Raw genomic sequence first — 20,127 nt, 5'->3', positions numbered from 1 at the left:
CAGCAAAAAAGCAAATAATCCAATTTAAAAGTGGGCAAAGGATCTGAATAGATATTTTTCCCCAAAAGACATACAAATAGCCAATAGGTACATGAAAAGGTGCTCAGCATCACTAATAAACAAAGAAATGCAAAGCAAAACCATGGTATCATCTCACACCTGTTAGGATGGCTATTATGAAAAAGACAGGAGATAAGTTTTGAGGATGTGGAGAAAAAGCAACACTTATACACTGCTGGTAGGAATATAAATTGATAGAGCCACCGTGGAAAACATTATGGAGGTTCCTCAAAAAACTAAAAATAGAACTACCATATAATCCAGCAATCCCACTCTTGGGTATTTAACTAAAGTATCAGTATCTCGAAGAGATATTCTCATATTCATTGCAGCATTATTCACAATACCAAGATATAAAAACAAATGTTCTTCAACATATGCATGGATAAAGAAAATTTGATATAAAAATATATATTTATACATAATATATATAATGGAATATTTTTCAGCCATAAAAAAAGGAAATCCTGCCATTAGTAATAACACAGATGAAGCAAAGGATGTTACACTAAGTGAAATAAGAAAGACAAATACTGTAAAGTATTGCTTATATGTGGAATCTAAAAAAAGTTGAGTTCATGGAAACAGAGAACAGAATGGTGGCTGCCAGGAGCTGGAAAGTAGGGGAAATAGGGAAAATGGGGAGACGTAGGTCAAAGCATAGAGACTCTCAGATGTGAGAAGAATAAGTCCTGAGGATCTAATGTGCAGCATGGTGACTATAGTTAATACGGTATTGTACAATTGAAACCTGCTGAGAGTAGATCTTAGGTGTTCTCACCACAAAAAGGAAAGAGTTAACTATGTGAGGTGATACATGTGTTAATTATCTTGATCTTGGTATTCACTCCACAGTATATATTTATATCAGATCAACACACTGTACCCTGAATATATACAATTATATTTGTCAATTATTCCTCAATAAGGTTTGGGGAAAAGTTAAAAAGTGGAAGAAAATGAGTTGCTTCCTCATCTGTCTTTCCATTATGATTTATAAATACCTTCACCATAACATATATCACATTGTATATATGTCTGTTTTCTTCACTAGATTATGAACGCTTTGAGGACAGGGAGCATGACTTCTTCATTGATGGCCCCATGACAGGTATGATGACTGGTAGGTAGTCGGCTGGTAACAGATGTTTGTTGAATGACTGAATGATCCCTGAATACTGTGACCTGTTCTTCACCTGAACGTCCCTCTGACACCTGCAGAAAATTTCCCTCCAGAATACACTGTAATCTATCTTCTGTCTATAATATCCCTATATATAAAGGGAGCGTGTAAGAAGGGGAGTAGGAGCTTATTCCAAGTTCTAGCCTCTCCCCATCTTCCACATTCTCCTGTAATTACTGGTGTATGCTAGACCCCATCTGAACAGGTGATATTGGTGAAGTCTGGTCATAATGGCTATAATGTCTCTGTCCTAGGTTGCTCCTGGATTCTTTTTTTCCAGTTTCCTAATACTGCACCACCCTGTTATCAAAACTCAGTTTCTATGGAACATGGAATGGGGACTAGTCAATCCTTTAGTGCTGATACTAGTCTTTGCCGATGTGGCCACTCTGAAGATCTCATAATCTCTCTGTTCATAACCATTCAAAAATTAAGTCATGAAGGCTTTTTCTTTAACTACAACGAGATGATCAGTTGCATTTGTATCATCTCTTCTATTATTTTTTTCTCTTCTTACTTTGTCCCTAATTGTTAGAGAAAACTTTCATATAACACAGTACTGCATAGATTCTACTCCCATCTCACCCTAGAAAGCTTCTGGCCATCTCTGCATTGTACTTGAGGGGTGTAATAAATCACCATGATTTTTTGAAAAGTAACATCTTATTGATGTAAGTGCTCCTGGGAAACATTTCCCCACTATTCAAAAGACATGTCTTTAATCATTGTTTTCTCTGTGACCGTCTCTCTCACACATATTCTCATTTGTGTGTGTGTGTGTGTGTGTGTGTGTGTGTGTGTGCGTGTGTGACTCTTGCATCTGCATTAGCTGGAATGATGTGTTACACACAAACGCACACACACACACACACACAAGATTAAAGTAAGAAGAACCTGAGGTCACTATTGGGAACTTGAGATTTTTCCTTGGGCTCAACATTACTTTCTTTTACTATTGTCTTGGTAAATACAAGCTATGAGTAAAGGTGGAGATACTGCTCCACCACTGGACAGCTAAGCAGGAACATCAGCTACAACTACACCAAGGAATTCAAGAGAATATTCAACCTGGAAAGACTCCACCTCCAAAAGAGCACCTCCCAGGAAATGACTACAACTCCTGTAGGAAATCATTTAACCACAAATTCCAACTCCCCTTCACTCCTACAGCCTCAGTCACACATCTCAAAGGGCTGTTCCCTTGAGTTGTGACAACCTGACCCACATAAGCAGCCCAGAGGCCATATGGCAGCATAATGCCTCTCTAGCCCATTGGATAGGAAAAGGGAGGGACAACCACTAATGAATAATTGCAATTGAAATCCTATAATTTCTGATTTGTCAATAACTCCTGACATTTGGGGCATTTTCTTCATCCTGTAACAAATCCTTGTAGCTACAAGATGTAACTGTGGACACCTAAAATGCCTCTGAAACCATTTCATTGTCTGGTAACAACAAGGCAAAGGATAAGTTCTCTCTGAGGATAGAGAAGATGCCCCACATCCCAGAGTTTACTATTCCATGGTCAGTAATTTTAAAGGTTTAGGGGGGAAATCCTTTGGTATTTAAAGGTAAAAGCTAATACGCAAGAGGGATCAGGTCTGTTTGCAGGAAGTGGAATATGGAAACATACCCCATGTATATATAGGGTACAGTGGAAATTCCACTATAAAGTGGAATTGATAGTCCTGTTACCCCTGCAGTTAGTAAACTGCACTGATCAAATAGCCGTATGAGCTGAGTTTAATCAAGTCAGGCAAAGAAATTTACTTGAATCATAGAATCACAGCTCTCAGGTGGAAAGAGGGATTTATCAGACATCCCCCCAGTGTTCCTCTACTTAATGACCCTCCAAAATATCCCTGTCTCATGCTCATCTCCCAATAATAGATGTAACCTGGTGCAACACAAAGTGCATTTGGAGTGAAAAATCTGAGTTGGAGGCCTCGGTCTTGAATTGCTGATTAATCAGCCATGCAACGTTTGACCTCCTGGTCGTCAGCCACAATGTGAGGAGCCTAGGCTAACTGACTGCCAGCAGCTCATCCAATTCCACATTCTCTACGCAGTCACAGAGAAACATCTCCAAAGATAATTCTTTTCATGTTTGGACAATTCTGACTATTAAAATGTTCTTACTTATGCTAAGCCAAAATACGCTTCCCTACAGTTTCTACCTATTTACCTGAGTTTTTATACAACCCAAGCATAATAAGAGCTTCTCGTATCATTGAAAACAGATATTCTTCTCCCACCATCTGCTTCTCACTCGGTTCCCTTTACCACCTATCTAGCCAATCACCCTATTTACTTGACTCAGAACACATAACAATTTGACAACATCCCTATTGAGAAGTGGGTATCAGAACTGAATTAAAAAGCTACAGAAACAATCTGACAAGTGCTGAGTGAAGAACACCATCACTTATTTTGTTCTAATTAATGTGCTCTTTTAATGCAGTCTGAAATAGCATTACCTTTTGGGCTACTACATCACACTGCCACTACCACAATACCCCTTCTTTTACTCATGGCTTCTACCCTGTCCTTGGGAAGTTTAATTTAGAACCAAAGTCAGAATCTTACTTTTACTTCAGTAAGATTCACTTTTATTAAATTTGAGCTATTTGTGTGACGTGCTAAAATCTCCTTGGATCTTCAGTCTATCCTAAAAATATTTGCCATCTGCCCACATTTTCTTTTGTTTTTCTTTTTTCTTTTTTTCTGGCTGCACCGTGCAGGATCTTAGTTCCCCGACAAGGGAAGGAACCTGAACGGTTCCTGCATTGGAACCGTGGGGTCTTAACCACTGGGCCACTAGGGAAGTCCCTCTGCCCACATTTTCATGCAAGTTATTGGTTGGAATATAATGATCATAACATGGTCAAGAAAACAATCCTGGAGCAGACTACTAGGACTGCCCTCTATATTGATAGGAACCTGTAAGATTTGTGTCTTCTGGGCGTGAAACATCAGATCCCAGATTACCCCATCCTTGCCACTCTCTAGACTCCACTTTTCTCAGCTCACTCACACTGCTGGCCCTGCAAACGATTTCCACAGTTAAGGTCACCCAGGACATAGGGCACTTTGAGAGAAACCAGTTTAAATTACCAAAAATATAAATAAAGCTAAGAAAAAAAGAAGAAAAGCTCACACCCAAAGCAATGTGGTGTACTGGAAGTAATGTGGGAGTTGGAGTGAGAATGACCTGGGACTGAATCTTTGGTCTGTAACTTACTCGCTGGGTAAACGTGTGCATCCCATCATTATCAGTTTCCTCATCTCAAAATTACGGGTAATAATAATGCCCTCACAGGGTTGTTCTGAAGGTTAGAAGAAATACGTGCAAAATCTTAGCACATTCTTGGCACATGATGGGCATGCAATATAGATTACTGCTATTATTATAGCCTGGTAAGAGAGAGACAATAACAATAACTCCTGGCACAAAAAGACAATTAAACCCAGGAAGAAAAGAGGAGAAAATGAAGACCTGTGTTCTGTGGATGTTAACTAATGTTCCACAAAAGAAAAGAAAGAACTGGTGGTCTCTTAAGGTTAAAAACGAGGGCATTAAACAAAGTTTTTAAAATTCAGGCATATGAATACCTCACTGACTCTAAAACAAGATCACCTCTCCACCCACCCCCACCTCCACAACCACCCCATCCTTGCATTTATTTGATCATGTCTCAGGAACTATTACAGGGCCCAAGAACACAAAAGATGATTCAAGACCCAGTCAATACCAGGGTGAGAAGAAACACAAAATGGGGCACTGCGGGTCTGGGAGGATCCCACGTGCCGCAGAGCGGCTGGGCCTGTGAGCCATGGCTGCTGAGCCTGCGCGTCCAGAGCCTGTGCTCCGCAACGGGAGGGGCCACAGCAGTGAGAGGCCCGCGCACAGCCAAAAAAAAAAAAAAATGGGGCACTGGTCACTACAGACACATAAGTAAATAATTAAAATAAAATATCACCAGTGCTATAAGAGAGATGAATACAGAGTATGTGTGGGAACAGCGATCCATCTGGAGATGTAAGGTAAGGCTTTATGAAGGACATGGTGATTCTGGAGGATCTTAAAGGATAAAGAGAAGCTAAGGTTGAGGGACTCCCCCAGGTAGTAAGGACAGCATGTAGAGAATCTGAACAGTGGTGGACCATTAAAATAACATGCGAGAAATGTGGATCAGGCTAGAGTGACTTTCCCATAAAATACAGGTGATAAGAGAAGCAGCTAAAAAGATACAAATTCATTCCTACTGTGAAGGGGCTTATATGTCAAGTAAAGAAATTTGGAGTTTTCCAGGCAAGCAGGAGTCACCAGAAGGAATGATATGATAAGAGTAAAAGATGAATCAGGCAAGCTAATAATGGAGGGGCTAGTTATGACACTTTTTATTAATGTCCAATCCAAAGACGGTGAGGTCTAGAACTAAAATTGCTGCACTAGATATAGAGAACAGGCCTGCATATTAAGAATACTAGTCTAGGTACAAGTGACATGTCATGACATTCACATGAGGGCTAAAGACAGGGAGAAACGGAAAATGACTTTGCAGGGTTTTAGACACTCAGTGGGTGGAGATGTCATTGACCAATTTGTGGACCTCTGGAGGATGGTATATTTTGGTATAAGGCACGATAATGAGTTCAGTTTTGAACAGTATGGACTGAACTAATTAGGGCACATCCAAATGGAAACGTAATCTGTTCGACATACAGTCTGGAAATTAAGAGAGAGGCCAAAGATAGGTGTCTCCTGTATAGTTACGAGGTTAATGAGAAAACCCACAGTTTAACCCACAGGAAGAGTAAATAGAGCATGTCTCTGATACCCCAATGTAATAAACTTGAAAATAAGATTAATGATTCTTGCCCAATAAGTTCATGCCAGCTCAGAGTGATCACTGCTTCTAACTCAAGAGCCCACTTTCTTGTTCACTTTTGGAAAGTCAAAATTAAATTTGCCTACCTTCTCTAATTGCATACTCTGTAGAAGATCAACATGCATCGTGGCAAGTTCTCTCAGGATTCAGAGATGGAATCCATAGATATAAAGGGACATGCAGGTAGGTGCTTGTGATGTTTGCTTAAATATAAATTGAATTTAAGTTTTTCAGAAATGTATATTCTACTCCTCTAGAGACAAGGATAAGGAAGTACACTTATCAGTAGATAGTTATCAGCCACTCACCATTCAAAGCAGGGGTAACAACAACCACAACAAAACCTAGAAGGTGTGGACCCTGCACACTAAGAACCCATGCTAGCCAAAGGGTACCTTCCATAAAATCGCCAGTATATGAGAATAATGTAAAGCTAAATTTGGAACTTGGCAAGACAAGTACAGATGAGGACATAAAGAAGTTGGGAAGCAAACACATTGCTAGAGAAATAATAGAGGTGGAGATATGGGTGGATCTGGGTTTGGTTAGGAATGAATCAGACCAACCTACAGAAGATGGCTCCTCCCTGGATGGACCTGCTATAAAAAAGGCCATTATCCCAGACTTCAGCACACAGCAAGCTCCTTCAGGCTACATTCTACTTGCTCTTCTGGTGAAGGAAGGAAGTAAGTAAGAGGAAATACATCTAACCTTGTCGACTTGCTCTTAAGCAAGGTGGAGATCTGGATGTATGTGTGGTCTGAGGCCACAAGTTCTGGATGTTTGGGGTTCTTTATTTTTAGTGGCAACTTTACTAAAAGTTTATTTTGACATAGAAGGAAAATGAGGGCATAACTTTGCTTTCCGCAAGGCTACTCTCTTAATACCGCTGGATTATCTATTTATCCATTCACTGAACAAATATATATTAACTACCTTCTATTTGCCAAGTGCTGCTCTTGGCTGATTATGTGGCAGTGAAAAACGTAAACTCCCTACTCCTGGGAGCTTACATTTAGTAGGGGGAGACTTTCAGTAACAATAAATGAATAAAAATTTCATATAGTGATAAGAACAATGAAGAAAATAAGAGAGTGATATAGTAAAGTAATAGGAGGACAGTACTTTAGATTGGAGGGCTAGAAAATGCCCCTCGGGGAATTATCTTTTGAGCAGGGATCTTAATGACAGACGAAACCAGTCAAGGCAAATGAGAGGATTCTAAAGCAGGAGTAAACTTGCTTTAAAGGACAAAAAGAAGCTAGTGTGCCTAGAGCATGTTTAACAGGAGGAACAGTGGTATATGGTGATGTCACAGAGCTAGACAGGGGTAGACCGTGTAAACAGGGGCACAGTAGAGTTTGTACATCATTTTAAGTATATGAGAAGCCACTGGAGAGTATTAAGCAGGAGGAGTAAAAAGATCATTCTGAGCTGCTATGTGGAAAATAGGATAATAGGCAATGGTGGGAGCAGGGAGATGGATTGCAGTTTAGATGAGAGATGACAGCGTAAGAGAAATAGTGAGAATTTTTTTTCCCCACGTCTTTACTGGAGTATAATTGCTTTACAATGTTGTGTTAGTTTCTGCTGTACAACAAAGTGAATCAGCTATATGTATCCATATATCCCCATATCCCCTCCCTCTTGTGCCTCCCTAATGGAATATTACTCAGCCATAAAAAGGAACAAAACTAAGTTATTTGTAGTGAGGTGGATGGACCTAGAATCTGTCATAAAGAATGCAGTAAGTTAGGGGGCTTCCCTGGTGTTGCAGTGGTTGAGAGTCTGCCTGCCAATGCAGGGGACATGGGTTTGTGCCCCGGTCTGGGAAGATCCCACATGCTGCAGAGCAGCTGGGCCTGTGAGCCATGGCCACTGAGACTGCGCATCCGGAGCCTGTGCTCCGCAACGGGAGAGGCCACAACAGTGAGAGGCCCGCGTACCGAAAAAAAACAAACAAAAGAATGCAGTAAGTCAGAAAGAGAAAAACAAATACCATCTGCTGATGCATATATACAGAATCTAAAAAAGCGGTACTGATGAACCTAGTGGCAGGGCAGGAATAAAGACACAGACGTAAAGAATGGACTTGAGGACATGGAGGGTAAGGGGAAGCTGGGACGAAATGAGAGAGTGGCATTGACATATATAAACTACCAAATGTAAAATGGATGGCTAGTGGGAAGCTGTTGCATAGCACACAGAGATCAACCCGATGATTTGTGACGACCTAGAGAAATAATTCTTTGCTCAAACCAAAATCTAGAAGTTATGCATGATTCCAATCTTTCCTTTACACCACACTGATTCATCACCCTGACCAACCAACTCTGACTATAAGATGTGCCAATCCATCTTTCTCCCTGTCCACCACTACCATCCTAGTCGAGGTTATCCTTCACTCCCACCTCTATTATATGAGAAAACACCACAATTTATTTATTGTTTTTATTGATAGATATATGGGTTGTTTCCATTTGGGGAGGTATTATAAATAATGGGGCTATGAACATTTTTGTACATGATTTTTGGTTACAAATGTGTATATATTTCTACTGGAAACATTCCTAGGAGTAAATTACTGGTTTTAGGTATTACCAAACAATTTTTGAAAGTACTTCTGCCAGTTTATGTTCCTTCTAGCAGTGTATGAAAGATCCAGTTTCTCCATATTCTCACCAATATTTGGAATTAGGATTCTTTTTCCCTTTTGTCTATTTTGTCATTTTGGTGGGGGTACTACTGTCTCACACTGTCATTTTAATTTGTATTACCCTGATGATTAACAAGGTTAACTTTTTGTGTTTATTAGCCATTTGGATATTCTGTTTTGTAAAGCTCCTCTGCTCTCTACCCATTTTTCTATTGGGTTGTCTGTATTTTTTGTACTGATTTATAGGAGTTATTTTTATATTCAGGATAGAGTCCTTTATTGGTTAAATGTGTTGCATATATCCTCCCACTCAATGGCTTTCCTTCTCTCCTTTAATAGAGTCTTTGAATAAACAGACACTCCTATTTTTAATGCAGTCCAATTAATCCATCTTTTTCTTTATCATTAATATTTTTTGAGTTCTATTTAAGAAGTATTACTCTACCCCAAGTTCTTGAAGATATTCTCCTATGTTGTCTCCTTCATCTTTTTTTTTTTAACATTCTTTTTTTTTTTTTAACATCTTTATTGGGGTATAATTGCTTTACAATGGTGTGTTAGTTTCTGCTTTATAACAAAGTGAATCAGTTATACATATGTTCCCATATGTCTTCCCTCTTGCGTCTCCCTCCCTCCCACTCTCCCTATCCCACCCCTCCAGGCTGTCACAAAGCACCGAGCTAATATCCCTGTGCCATGCGGCTGCTTCCCACTAGCTATCTACCTTACTACGTTTGTTAGTGTGTGTATGTCCATGACTCTCTCTCGCCCTGTCAAAGCTCACCCTTCCTGCTCCTCATATCCTCAAGTCCGTTCTCCAGTAGGTCTGCGTCTTTATTCCTGTCTTACCCCTAGGTTCTTCATGACATTTTTTTTTCTTAAATTACATATATATGTTAGCATACGGTATTTGTCTTATTCTTTCTGACTTACTTCACTCTGTATGACAGACTCTAGGTCTATCCATCTCATTACAAATAGCTCAATTTCATTTCTTTTTAAGGCTGAGTAATATTCCATTGTATATATGTGCCACATCTTCTTTATCCATTCATCCGATGATGGGCACTTAGGTTGTTTCCATCTCCGGGCTATTGTAAATAGAGCTGCAATGAACATTTTGGTACATGACTCTTTTTGAATTTTGGTTTTCTCAGGGTATATGCCCAGTAGTGGGATTGCTGGGTCATATGGAAGTTCTATTTGTAGTTTTTTAAGGAACCTCCATACTGTTCTCCATAGTGGCTGTACCAATTCACATTCCCACCAGCAGTGCAAGAGTGTTCCCTTTTCTCCACACTCTCTCCAACATTTATTCTTTCTAGATTTTTTGATGATGGCCATTCTGACTGGTGTGAGATGATATCTCATTGTAGTTTTGATTTGCATTTCTCTAATGATTAATGATGTTGAGCATTCTTTCATGTGTTTGTTGGCAGTCAGTATATCTTCTTTGGAGAAATGTCTATTTAGGTCTTCTGCCCATTTTTGGATTGGGTTGTTTTTTTGTTATTGAGCTGTATGAGCTGCTTATAAATTTTGGAGATTAATCCTTTGTCAGTTGCTTCATTTGCAAATATTTTCTCCCATTCTGAGGGTTGTCTTTTCGTCTTGTTTATGGTTTCCTTTGCTGTGCAAAAGCTTTGAAGTTTCATTAGGTCCCATTTGTTTATTTTTGTTTTTATTTCCATTTCTCTAGGAGGTGGGTCAAAAAGGATCTTGCTGTGACTTATGTAATAGAGTGTGCTGCCTATGTTTTCCTCTAAGAGTTTGATAGTTTCTGGCCTTGCATTTAGGTCTTTAATCCATTTTGAGCTTATTTTTGTGTATGGTGTTAGGGAGTGATCTAATCTCATACTTTTATAGGTATCTGTCCAGTTTTCCCAGCACCACTTATTGAAGAGGCTGTCCTTTCTCCACTGTACATTCCTGCCTCCTTTATCAAAGATAAGGTGACCATATGTGCATGGGTTTACCTCTGGGCTTTCTATCCTGTTCCGTTGATCTATCTTTCTGTTTTTGTGCCAGTACCATACTGTCTTGATTACTGTAGCTTTGTAGTATAGTCTGAAGTCAGGGAGCCTGATTCCTCCAGCTCCGTTTTTCGTTCTCAATATTGCTTTGGCTATTCAGGGTCTTTTGTGTTTCCATACAAATGGTGAAATTTTTGTTCTAGTTCTGTGAAAAATGCCAGTGGTACTTTGATAGGGATTGCATTGAATCTATAGATTGCTTTGGGTAGTAGAGTCATTTTCACAGTTGATTCTTCCAATCCAAGAACATGGTATATCTCTCCATCTATTTGTATCATCTTTAATTTCTTTCATCAGTGTCTTATAATTTTCTGCATACAGGTCTTTTGTCTCCTTAGGTAGATTTATTCCTATTTTATTCTTTTTGTTGCAATGGTAAATGGGAGTGTTTTCTTGATTTCATTTTCAGATTTTTCATCACTAGTGTATAGGAATGCCAGAGATTTCTGTGCATTAATTTTGTATCCTGCTACTTTACCAAATTCATTGATTAGCTCTAGTAGTTTTATGGTAGCATCTTTAGGATTCTCTATGTATAGTATCATGTCATCTGCAAACAGTGACAGCTTTACTTCTTCTTTTCCGATTTGGATTCCTTTTATTTCCTTTTCTTCTCTGATTGCTGTGGCTAAAACTTCCAAAACTATGTTGAATAAGAGTGGTGAGAGTGGGCAACCTTGTCTTGTTCCTGATCTTTGTGGAAATGCTTTCAGTTTTTCACCATTGAGGATGATGTTGGCTGTGTGTTTGTCATATATGGCCTTTATTATGTTGAGGAAAGTTCCCTCTATGCCTACTTTCTGCAGGGTTTTTCTCATAAATGGGTGTTGAATTTTGTCAAAAGCTTTCTCTGCATCTATTGAGATGATCATATGGTTTTTCTCTTTCAATTCTTAGTCTTACTCTGAAACAACCTACTAAGCCATTCCACAAAGTGCTCCCTTAAAAACTGAATTATACTAGATTAGTCTTTTACAAAAAAAAAATCATTTAGTGACTTCCCATCACACTTAGAATAAAATGCACAAATATTACCCTATTTGGAAGATCATCATTTTCTGACCCCTTTCTGTAAATCTGAATTTAAGTTGTATCACTCCTGATTTGTTCTGGAGTTGTATTTTTTTCTATATCACTAACATTCCAAGTTGATTCCCATGTTGGGATTACTGCACTGTTCCTTTTACTTAAAATTCTTCAACTAGTCAACAAGGTTAATTGCTTCCTATTTTTCCATTTTAAGCTCAAATATCCTCTTTACCGCAAAATCTTCTCTGATTAATCTAAAGTACATTCCCCATAACTCTATATAGCACCATTGTTATTTTAATGGTAATGTATATCACTCCTCAATATCTAATCACTTCATTCATTTGTTTACTGTCTTCATAAGAATAGGCACCTCATTTATCTTGTTTATTAGTATATCCCCAAAGCATGAAATAGTACTTAATCCTGTGGTAGGTGTTCAAAATTTGTTAAATTAAGGTGTGAATGAAAGAGTGTAGAAATCAAGGTAACGTCATGCTTGGAGGTATCAATCTGGAAGTCATCAGATAGATAGTATCTGAAGTCAAGGGATCCAATGAGATTTCAAAGTGCATAGATACATGGACATGGGCCATGGGGATTTCCAACATGTGGAGAGTAAGCAGATGAGAGGTTAGCAAAGAATACTGAGAAAGAGCAGGCAATAGATAAGAGGTATATCAGGAGAATGTAGTCTTGAGATCCAAGAAACAAACAAACAAAATTCCATGAATGGTTAGGGAAAGGTTAACTCTACTTTACACCACCAAGAGGTTGAGTAAGATGATGATGAGATGGAACCAAATACTGTATTTAGCAACCTGGAGATCATAGGTTATTTGACACAAATCAGTTTCAAGTGTTTTAGAGACAGAAAATTGAGAGAACTGGGTTAAAATGAATGGTAAACATAAAATGAGGGAAAGCACAGAAAACTCTTTGAAGACTCTTTGGTGAGTAAGTAAACAATTCATTAGGAGAGCTGGATGGGGTGGAACATCCTGGTTGAGGGGGAAATACTGTTCAAGGGAACAAAGTTTTCTTCAAGATGATACAAACTCCAGCATGTTTTTGTTATGGGTCAAAAGTAATTACTAGATAAGGCCAATAGTATGGAGGTAGGAAAGGTGACCAGTTTCAGGGATATTTTTAAAGTACACTGAATAAAACATTGATGAATTAAATACAGGATGTGAGAAAAAGGAGAATCAAGACTAATTCCCAGGTTTGTGGCTTGAGCAATCAACGAGATAGGAATAACTGGGGAGGAGAGGGTGTGGGGTAAAGTAGTTGGAAATGAAGACTTCTATCTTGAACATGGCAGGTTTAAGACCTCTCTTAGGCCCAAATAGAAATATCTGATAGGTATTTAGATATACACGTGTCAAGCTTAGAGGAGACTTTATAGCTGGACATATAAACTTGGGAGTTGTCAACCTATACATAGGATTTAAAATTATAGGGCTAGATGAGACCCCCTCCACCCCATTCAAGGGAACATAAATAGAGAAAAGAAACTAAGGAGTCAATCTCAGGCACATCGACATTAGGGGCTGAAAGAGGAGACTAAGAGCAAATAGGCAGTGAGGTTAGAAGAGAAACAAGAGAGCACAGGGTCTCTGAAAGAGGATGTAGCCACCTGCATCAAATGCTGCTGATATGTCGAGCATATGTGAAATGAAAATGGATAGTTGGATGTAGTAAGATAAATGACTTTTATTTATCTTCATAAGAGATTTAGTGGATTTTTTCAGAGAGAAAGATAATTTGAGTGAAAGAAAATAGGAAGTAAAGAAGAAATATAGGCATATCTTTTGAGGGGTTTTGCTATAAAAGTGAAAAGATAAATCAGGTGGTTTCTAAAGGAAAATGTAGGATGGGAGGAGAGGATGTTAATAAGAGACACTTCAGCATAAATATATGCTGAAGGGAGTGATCCAGCAGAGAAAAAGAAATTGATGATGTAGGAGAAAAAGTGGACAACTGCAAAAGCAAATTGTTTGAATAGGCAAGAGAGTGAGGTCTGTTGCTGAAACAGAGGAGAGACACATAGTTTATCCACCGAAACAGTAGTGAAGGTTAAGGTATGTGGATACAAATGCAATAGGTTGGGTGAATAGATATTGGGAAAATGAAATTATCTTCTAATGGCTCCCAAGTTTTCAGTGAAATAAAAAGCAAGGCCATCTTCTGAGATAAAGGAAAGGGAGAAGCTGTTGGGGCTTTGCCAATGAGTACAAGAAAGAGTGGGACAAGAAACAGAGGGTGTATGCAAGGAGTAATGATGTAGATTAACTATAATGTCTAACCAAGGTAAAAAGAGAAGTGAGTACATAAAGCAGTAAAAAATGAGGTTAAAGAATTATTGAAGTATGGGTACAAGAGGAAGTCAGAGAGTAAATCCTTGAGAGTGAGATTTTGGAGACAGTGCCATTACAATTAAGTCCAGGTCTGAAATATCACCACAAATAACAGTAGCTGAAAAAAATCTTAAAATCTTAGGTGTGTTTTTGTAAAAAGCCTATAACCGTACTTTTAATTCAATCTTTATAATCTGCCCTTTAACCAGAAAGTCTGGCCTATTTTACATCTACTGTAACTAATGATAAAATTATATTTAATTCTACTCTTATATATTTTCTGTTTATCCTGCCTTTTCTATGCTTTTTATTTTCTTTTCCCCTGGCTTCTATTGAATTGATCAAGGTCATTTTATTCCTATTTTTTCTTCTCTTAATGGTTTAGAAGTTATAAATTCTATCCTTCTAGTTCTTATCCATAAACTTATCAAAATACATATTTAACCATGTCAAAAATTAATCAATACCTATTTCCTCTTACCAAACAATCTAAGGTCCATAAATGCTATAGATCTGACTACTACAGTAATGCCTTTCATGCTGTTATTTTCTATGGCTTCCAAATTCTCAGTGAAATAAAAATCAAGGACATCTTCTGCCTGATTTTATAAGTCCTAAAGTAGTTATTATAATGCTTTTATATAATAAATGCTTGTTTAGATTTGTTGATATGTTTAGTAATTCCTTTGTTCAATGAGATAAACTGAATATTCCTTAAATGCTATTCCTTAAATGGCAAAATGAAAGCTAGTCAACAAAATATTTTTTTGATTTTTATTTTTTATTTTTATTGGAGTATAGTTGATTTATTACAATGTTGTGTTAGTTTGAGGTGTACATCAAAGTCAATCAGTTATACATATAAGTATAGCCACTCTTTTTTTTTGTTTTTTAGATTTTTTTTCCCATATAGGCCATTACAGAGAATTGAGTAGAGTTCCGTGTGCTATACAGCAGGTTCTGACTAGTTATCTGCTTTATATATAGTAGTGTGTACATGTCAGTCCCGATCTCCCAATTTATCCCTTCCCCCCTCTTATCCCCTGGTAGCCACAAGTTTGCTTTCTACATCCGTGCCTCTACTTCTGTTTTGTAAATCAGTTATACCCTTTTTTTTATATTCCACATATAAGCGATATCATATGATATTTGTCTCTCTGTGTCTGACTTACTTGACTCAGTATGACAATCTCTAGGTCCACCCATGTTGCTGAAAATGCCATTATTTTGTTCTTTTTTATTGCTGAGTAATATTCCATTGTGTATATACACCACATCTTCTTTATCTATGCCTCTGTTGGTGAACATTTAGGGTGCTTCCATGTCCTGGCTACTGTAAACAGTTCTGCAATGAAAATATTTCTTATAATATTGAAAATTTATTAAAGCCATTTGATCCAATCAAACCTTTTTTATAATATTGAAAAAGTATTAAGCCATTCTATCTAATCTAAACCAAAAAAAAAAAAAAGTTAACTGAAAGGATGTTTGTTCATTGACTGTCTCAGCCATTTGACAAACTGGCTTGCAGAAAATAGTCTCTCAACATACATTTAGCAAATTAGCTTTTGGAGAACGGATTTTTAGCAAATTGGTATGAGTAAATTTTCCTGCTTCTGACAAGTAGCCTTTCTAAAATCCTGTTATGGACAATGGCCAGATCAGAAAAGGGTGTCTTATGTACAGCACACTAAGGTCTGTGAGAGTGTCTAAATCCTGCTGTGAATGAGTTCAAGGCCAAAATGTTGGCATTTTTTAGTAAGTAGTTCAGTCAAACTCTGTGTTAATATTCACCATGTAGATAATATATAGAAGTTTTTCGTGGCCATCTTCCATTTTTAAAGCTGGACTACATAGGGAAAGATGTAGGTTTATGAATGTGGAAATTCATCACAATAACTGATATGACCACAAAATAAAATAAATACAAGAAAAGTACATTCTAATTTTTTTCTAGGTTCATCTATACTTCCAAAAGATGTCTACTCTCCTGGAAAACATCACTGCCATCATCAAACTATTTCACGAATATTCAAAAACAGATAAGGAGACTGACACATTGAGTGCAAAAGAGCTGAAGGAACTTCTGGAAGCAGAGTTTCAGCCAATCCTGAAGGTAAAAGATATTTGCCAGCATTCAAGGGTGTATCATTTTTGTTCTGCATCAAACAATCTGTCAAAATATTACTGTGAAATCTTTATGAGTTGTTTCTTTTGGAAGAGGAACAAATATAATCTTATTTCAAAACAGATATAATTTGTTCAAATTCTTTATATCTCTATATATACTACACACACACACACACACACACACACACACATTGTGAAAAAATATATATAAATATTTAGTGACAAATAAGTGAAAAACAGTTAGTTAATTCATTGTAATATTCCCCCTAATTTCAAGAATGTAAAGAGGGTACAACTAAAAGACAATTCAGTTAAGGAATTTATAAAATACTGACATTTGAAGAAGTAAAAAGAACTTGCCCCATCAAATTTTTTGTGTCACCATACTAGTGTTTAAGATTTATTTTTTATTTTTTATTTATTTATTTTTTTTTTGCGGTACGCGGTCCTCTCACTGTTGTGGCCTCTCCCGTTGCAGAGCACAGGCTCCGGAAACACAGGCTCAGCGACCATGGCTCACAGGCCCAGCCACTCCACGGCATGTGGGATCTTCCCAGACCGGGACACGAACCCGCGTCCCCTGCATCGGCAGGCAGACTCTCAACCCCTGAGCCACCAGGGAAGCCCAAGATTTATTTTTTTTAGGACAGTACCAATAGCTCCCTGCTGAGTCAGGATAAGATAAATATTATTAAAGAAAAAATTAGGTTCTACTTTCCTGTACCAAGAATTCACATTCCCTAAGTTAACTTTAATTATTTAATTACCCATTTGAGTCAGTCTCATGGACTTTCCCTCTCTCTTCCTTGTATACAGAATCCAGATGACCCAGATACTGCTGATGTTTTCATGCATATCCTCGATGTAGATCACAACAATAAAATAGACTTTACAGAGTTTTTCCTGATGGTATTCAAGTTGGCTCAAGCATATTATTATACCCAGAGACCGAATTTCAAGACATTAGGGAAAAAGCAGAAAAAGAATAGATACCATTATGAAGATGATACAGAAGAAGAGGATAAAGAAGAAAGAGAAAGAAAGTCCAGTCATTCAAGAAGAAGTGATGGAAAGAAAAAGGATAGAACAGAGAGCCCAAGAGGAAGAGGAAGAAGCAGACATGGGTCTAGTTCTGGAAGGGAAGGAAGAAGAGGTGACAGAGCTACTTCTGGACACAGAAATAGATCTGGGAAGAAACATCATGAATCAAGTAGGGAAAAGAAAAGGAGAGCGAGTCCTACTGAACTAAAAGAAAGAAGTCACATGTCAAGTGTTAGCCCCATCAGGGAATATGAAGGAAAAGAAGAAGAACGTGGTTATGAAAATAAAGGTAGAGAATGTGAAAAATGGATAGGATCAGAGCCTAAGGGCTCATATCAAGTTTGTGAAGAAACTGTGACTATGGATTTTCAGTCCGGTTGCAGTACACACCAGGTTTCCAGTATCAGTAAGGGCAGCGACAGCAAAGAACATTCACAAGATTCAGGTAGACAACCAGTGATCACTCATGGAAGGTCGCCATCCAGCTCAAGGAACCAACATGGGTCTTCCCACGACCAGTCAGGAGACAGCCCTAAGCACTCAGAGTCGCATCAAGGGAGGACAGACACACACAGGAAGAGTGAATCTGTCCATGGAAAGTCAGGATCCAGCACTACGCAAAGACAGGGGCGCCACCATGAGCAGGAAAAAGACAGCTCCAGACACTCTGGAACTGGACATGGACACGCCTCAACTGGATCCGGAAGCAATAGGCACAGGGAATCCAGTGTTGGTCAGTCCAGTGACAGCGAAATACAGTCAGGAGATTCAGGTAGATATTCTGTGACCACTCATGGAAGGTCTGGGTCCAGCTCAAAGAACCAACATGGATCTTCCCATGGCCAGTCAGGAGACAGCTCTAGGCACTCAGAGTTGCATCAAGGAAGGACAGACACACACAGGAAGAGTGAATCTGTCCACGGAAAGTCAGGATCCAGTACTACTCAAAGACAGGGGCTCCATCATGAGCAGGAAAGAGACAGCTCCAGATACTCTGGAACTGGACATGGACACACCTCAGATGGATCCAGAAGTGGGAAAGACAGGGAATCCAGTGTTGGTCAGTCCAGTGACAGCGAAGGACAGTCAGAAGATTCAGATAGACATTCTGTGACCACTCATGGAAGGTGTGGGTCCAGCTCAAGAAACCAACATGGGTCTTCCCATGGCTGGTCAGGAGACAGCTCTAGGCACTCAGAGTCGCATCAAGGGAGGACAGACACACACAGGAAGAGTGAATCTGTCCATGGAGAGTCAGGATCTAGCACTAAGCAAAGACAAGGGCACCACCATGAGCAGGAAAAAGACAACTCAAGACACTCTGGAATTGGACATGGACACTCCTCAACTGGATCCAGAAAGAGTAGGCAGAGGGAATCCAGTGTTGGTCAGTCCAGTGACAGTGAAGGACAGTCAGAAGATTCAGGTAGACATTCTGTGACCACTCATGGAAGGTCTGGGTCCAGGTCAAGAAACCAACATAGGTCTTCCCATGGCTGGTCAGGAGACAGCTCTAGGCACTCAGAGTCACATCAAGGGAGATCAGCATACAGGATGAGTGAATCTGGCCACAGCAAGTCAGGGTCCAGCACTACTCAAAGACAGGGGCACCACCATGAGCAGGAAAGAGACAGCTCCAGATACTCTGGAACTGGACATGGACACACCTCAACTGGATCTGGAAGCAATAGACACAGGGAATCCAGTGTTGGTTGGTCCAGCGATGGTGAAGGGCAGTCAGGTGATTCAAGTAGACATTCTGTGACCACTCATGGAAGGTCTGGGTCCAGCTCAAGAAAACAACATGGGTCTTCCCATGGCCAGTCAGGAGACAGCTCTAGGCACTCAGAGTCACATCAAGGTAGGACAGACACACACAAGAAGAGTGAATCTGGCCACAGCAAGTCAGGGTCCAGCACTACTCAGAGACAGGGGCACCACCACGAGCAGGAAAGTGACAGCTCCAGACACTCTGGAACTGGACATGGACATACCTCAACTATTTCTGGTAGTGGCAGACACAAGGAATCAAATATCAGTCAGGCTAGCAACACAGAAGGACATTCAGGAGATTCAGGTAGACAGCCTTTGACCACCCAAGGATGGTCTGCATTCTATTCAAGGAACCAAAATCATGGTTCAGATCAAGGTTGGAGACATGGCAGCTATGGCAGTGCAGATTATGACTATGGACAGTCAGGGTTTGGTCATTCTCAGGATGGAAGTGTCAGTCATGATTCCAGCCATATGGGAGCCAGGGACAGATTTGAATATAGGAGCATTTATGGGATCCAATATAACAGGCAGTAACAGACACCTTGCAACATATGGCCATTCAAATTATATTTCAAAACGGTTGGGGTTTGGACAGTCACATAGACACTATTATTATGAGTGAGAAACTATTAAATAAAGTATTAACCCAAAGAATTGGAGAATGACCAAGACAACTTTGAGTCAAGAAAATGTTCATTATACTTTCAGTGAGGTTATCTTTTCTTGTCATTTTTTTAAAAAATTAGTTACACTATTTCTTTACATTAGTGATAGTTTCTTTACATTCTATAGGAAGCTTTGAACTTTATAGTTAGGAACTGGTTAATGGGAGAAAGCAATATCATGGAGTGCTAAATTTGGAAAACCATAAGTATTTGGGGAGGTTGGGGTTAAATAAGGATTTTTCTTTCGAGAGGTTAAGTTTCAGAACCTCTCCAAATTGGTACATTAATATTTGTAAAAA

General features: G+C 38.9%; 1 protein-coding gene across 1 annotated transcript; it reads left to right on the top strand.

Annotated features, from left to right (window-relative positions):
• Positions 1-16,194: 16,194 nt before the first annotated feature.
• LOC136136728 (filaggrin-like) lies at positions 16,195-19,697 on the top strand. The gene is made up of 2 exons (XM_065894992.1): positions 16,195-16,332; positions 17,163-19,697. The coding sequence occupies exons 1-2, from the start codon at positions 16,195-16,197 to the stop codon at positions 19,695-19,697; spliced, it is 2,673 nt and encodes an 890-aa protein (XP_065751064.1).
• Positions 19,698-20,127: the final 430 nt, after the last annotated feature.

The sequence above is a fragment of the Phocoena phocoena genome, chromosome 1 (genome assembly GCF_963924675.1).
Source record: "Phocoena phocoena chromosome 1, mPhoPho1.1, whole genome shotgun sequence".
Classification (NCBI taxonomy): Eukaryota; Metazoa; Chordata; class Mammalia; order Artiodactyla; family Phocoenidae; genus Phocoena; species Phocoena phocoena.
This window is presented reverse-complemented; position numbering and strand designations above follow the sequence as displayed.

What these genes read in the sequence shown, in the direction of transcription:
- LOC136136728 (XM_065894992.1), top strand. Translation starts at nt 16,195, where the DNA reads ATGTCTACTCTCCTGGAAAACATCACTGCCATCATCAAACTATTTCAC. An exon ending in AGTTTCAGCCAATCCTGAAG is followed by an intron (nt 16,333 to 17,162) that starts GTAAAAGATATT and finishes CCTTGTATACAG; the next exon opens with AATCCAGATGACCCAGATAC.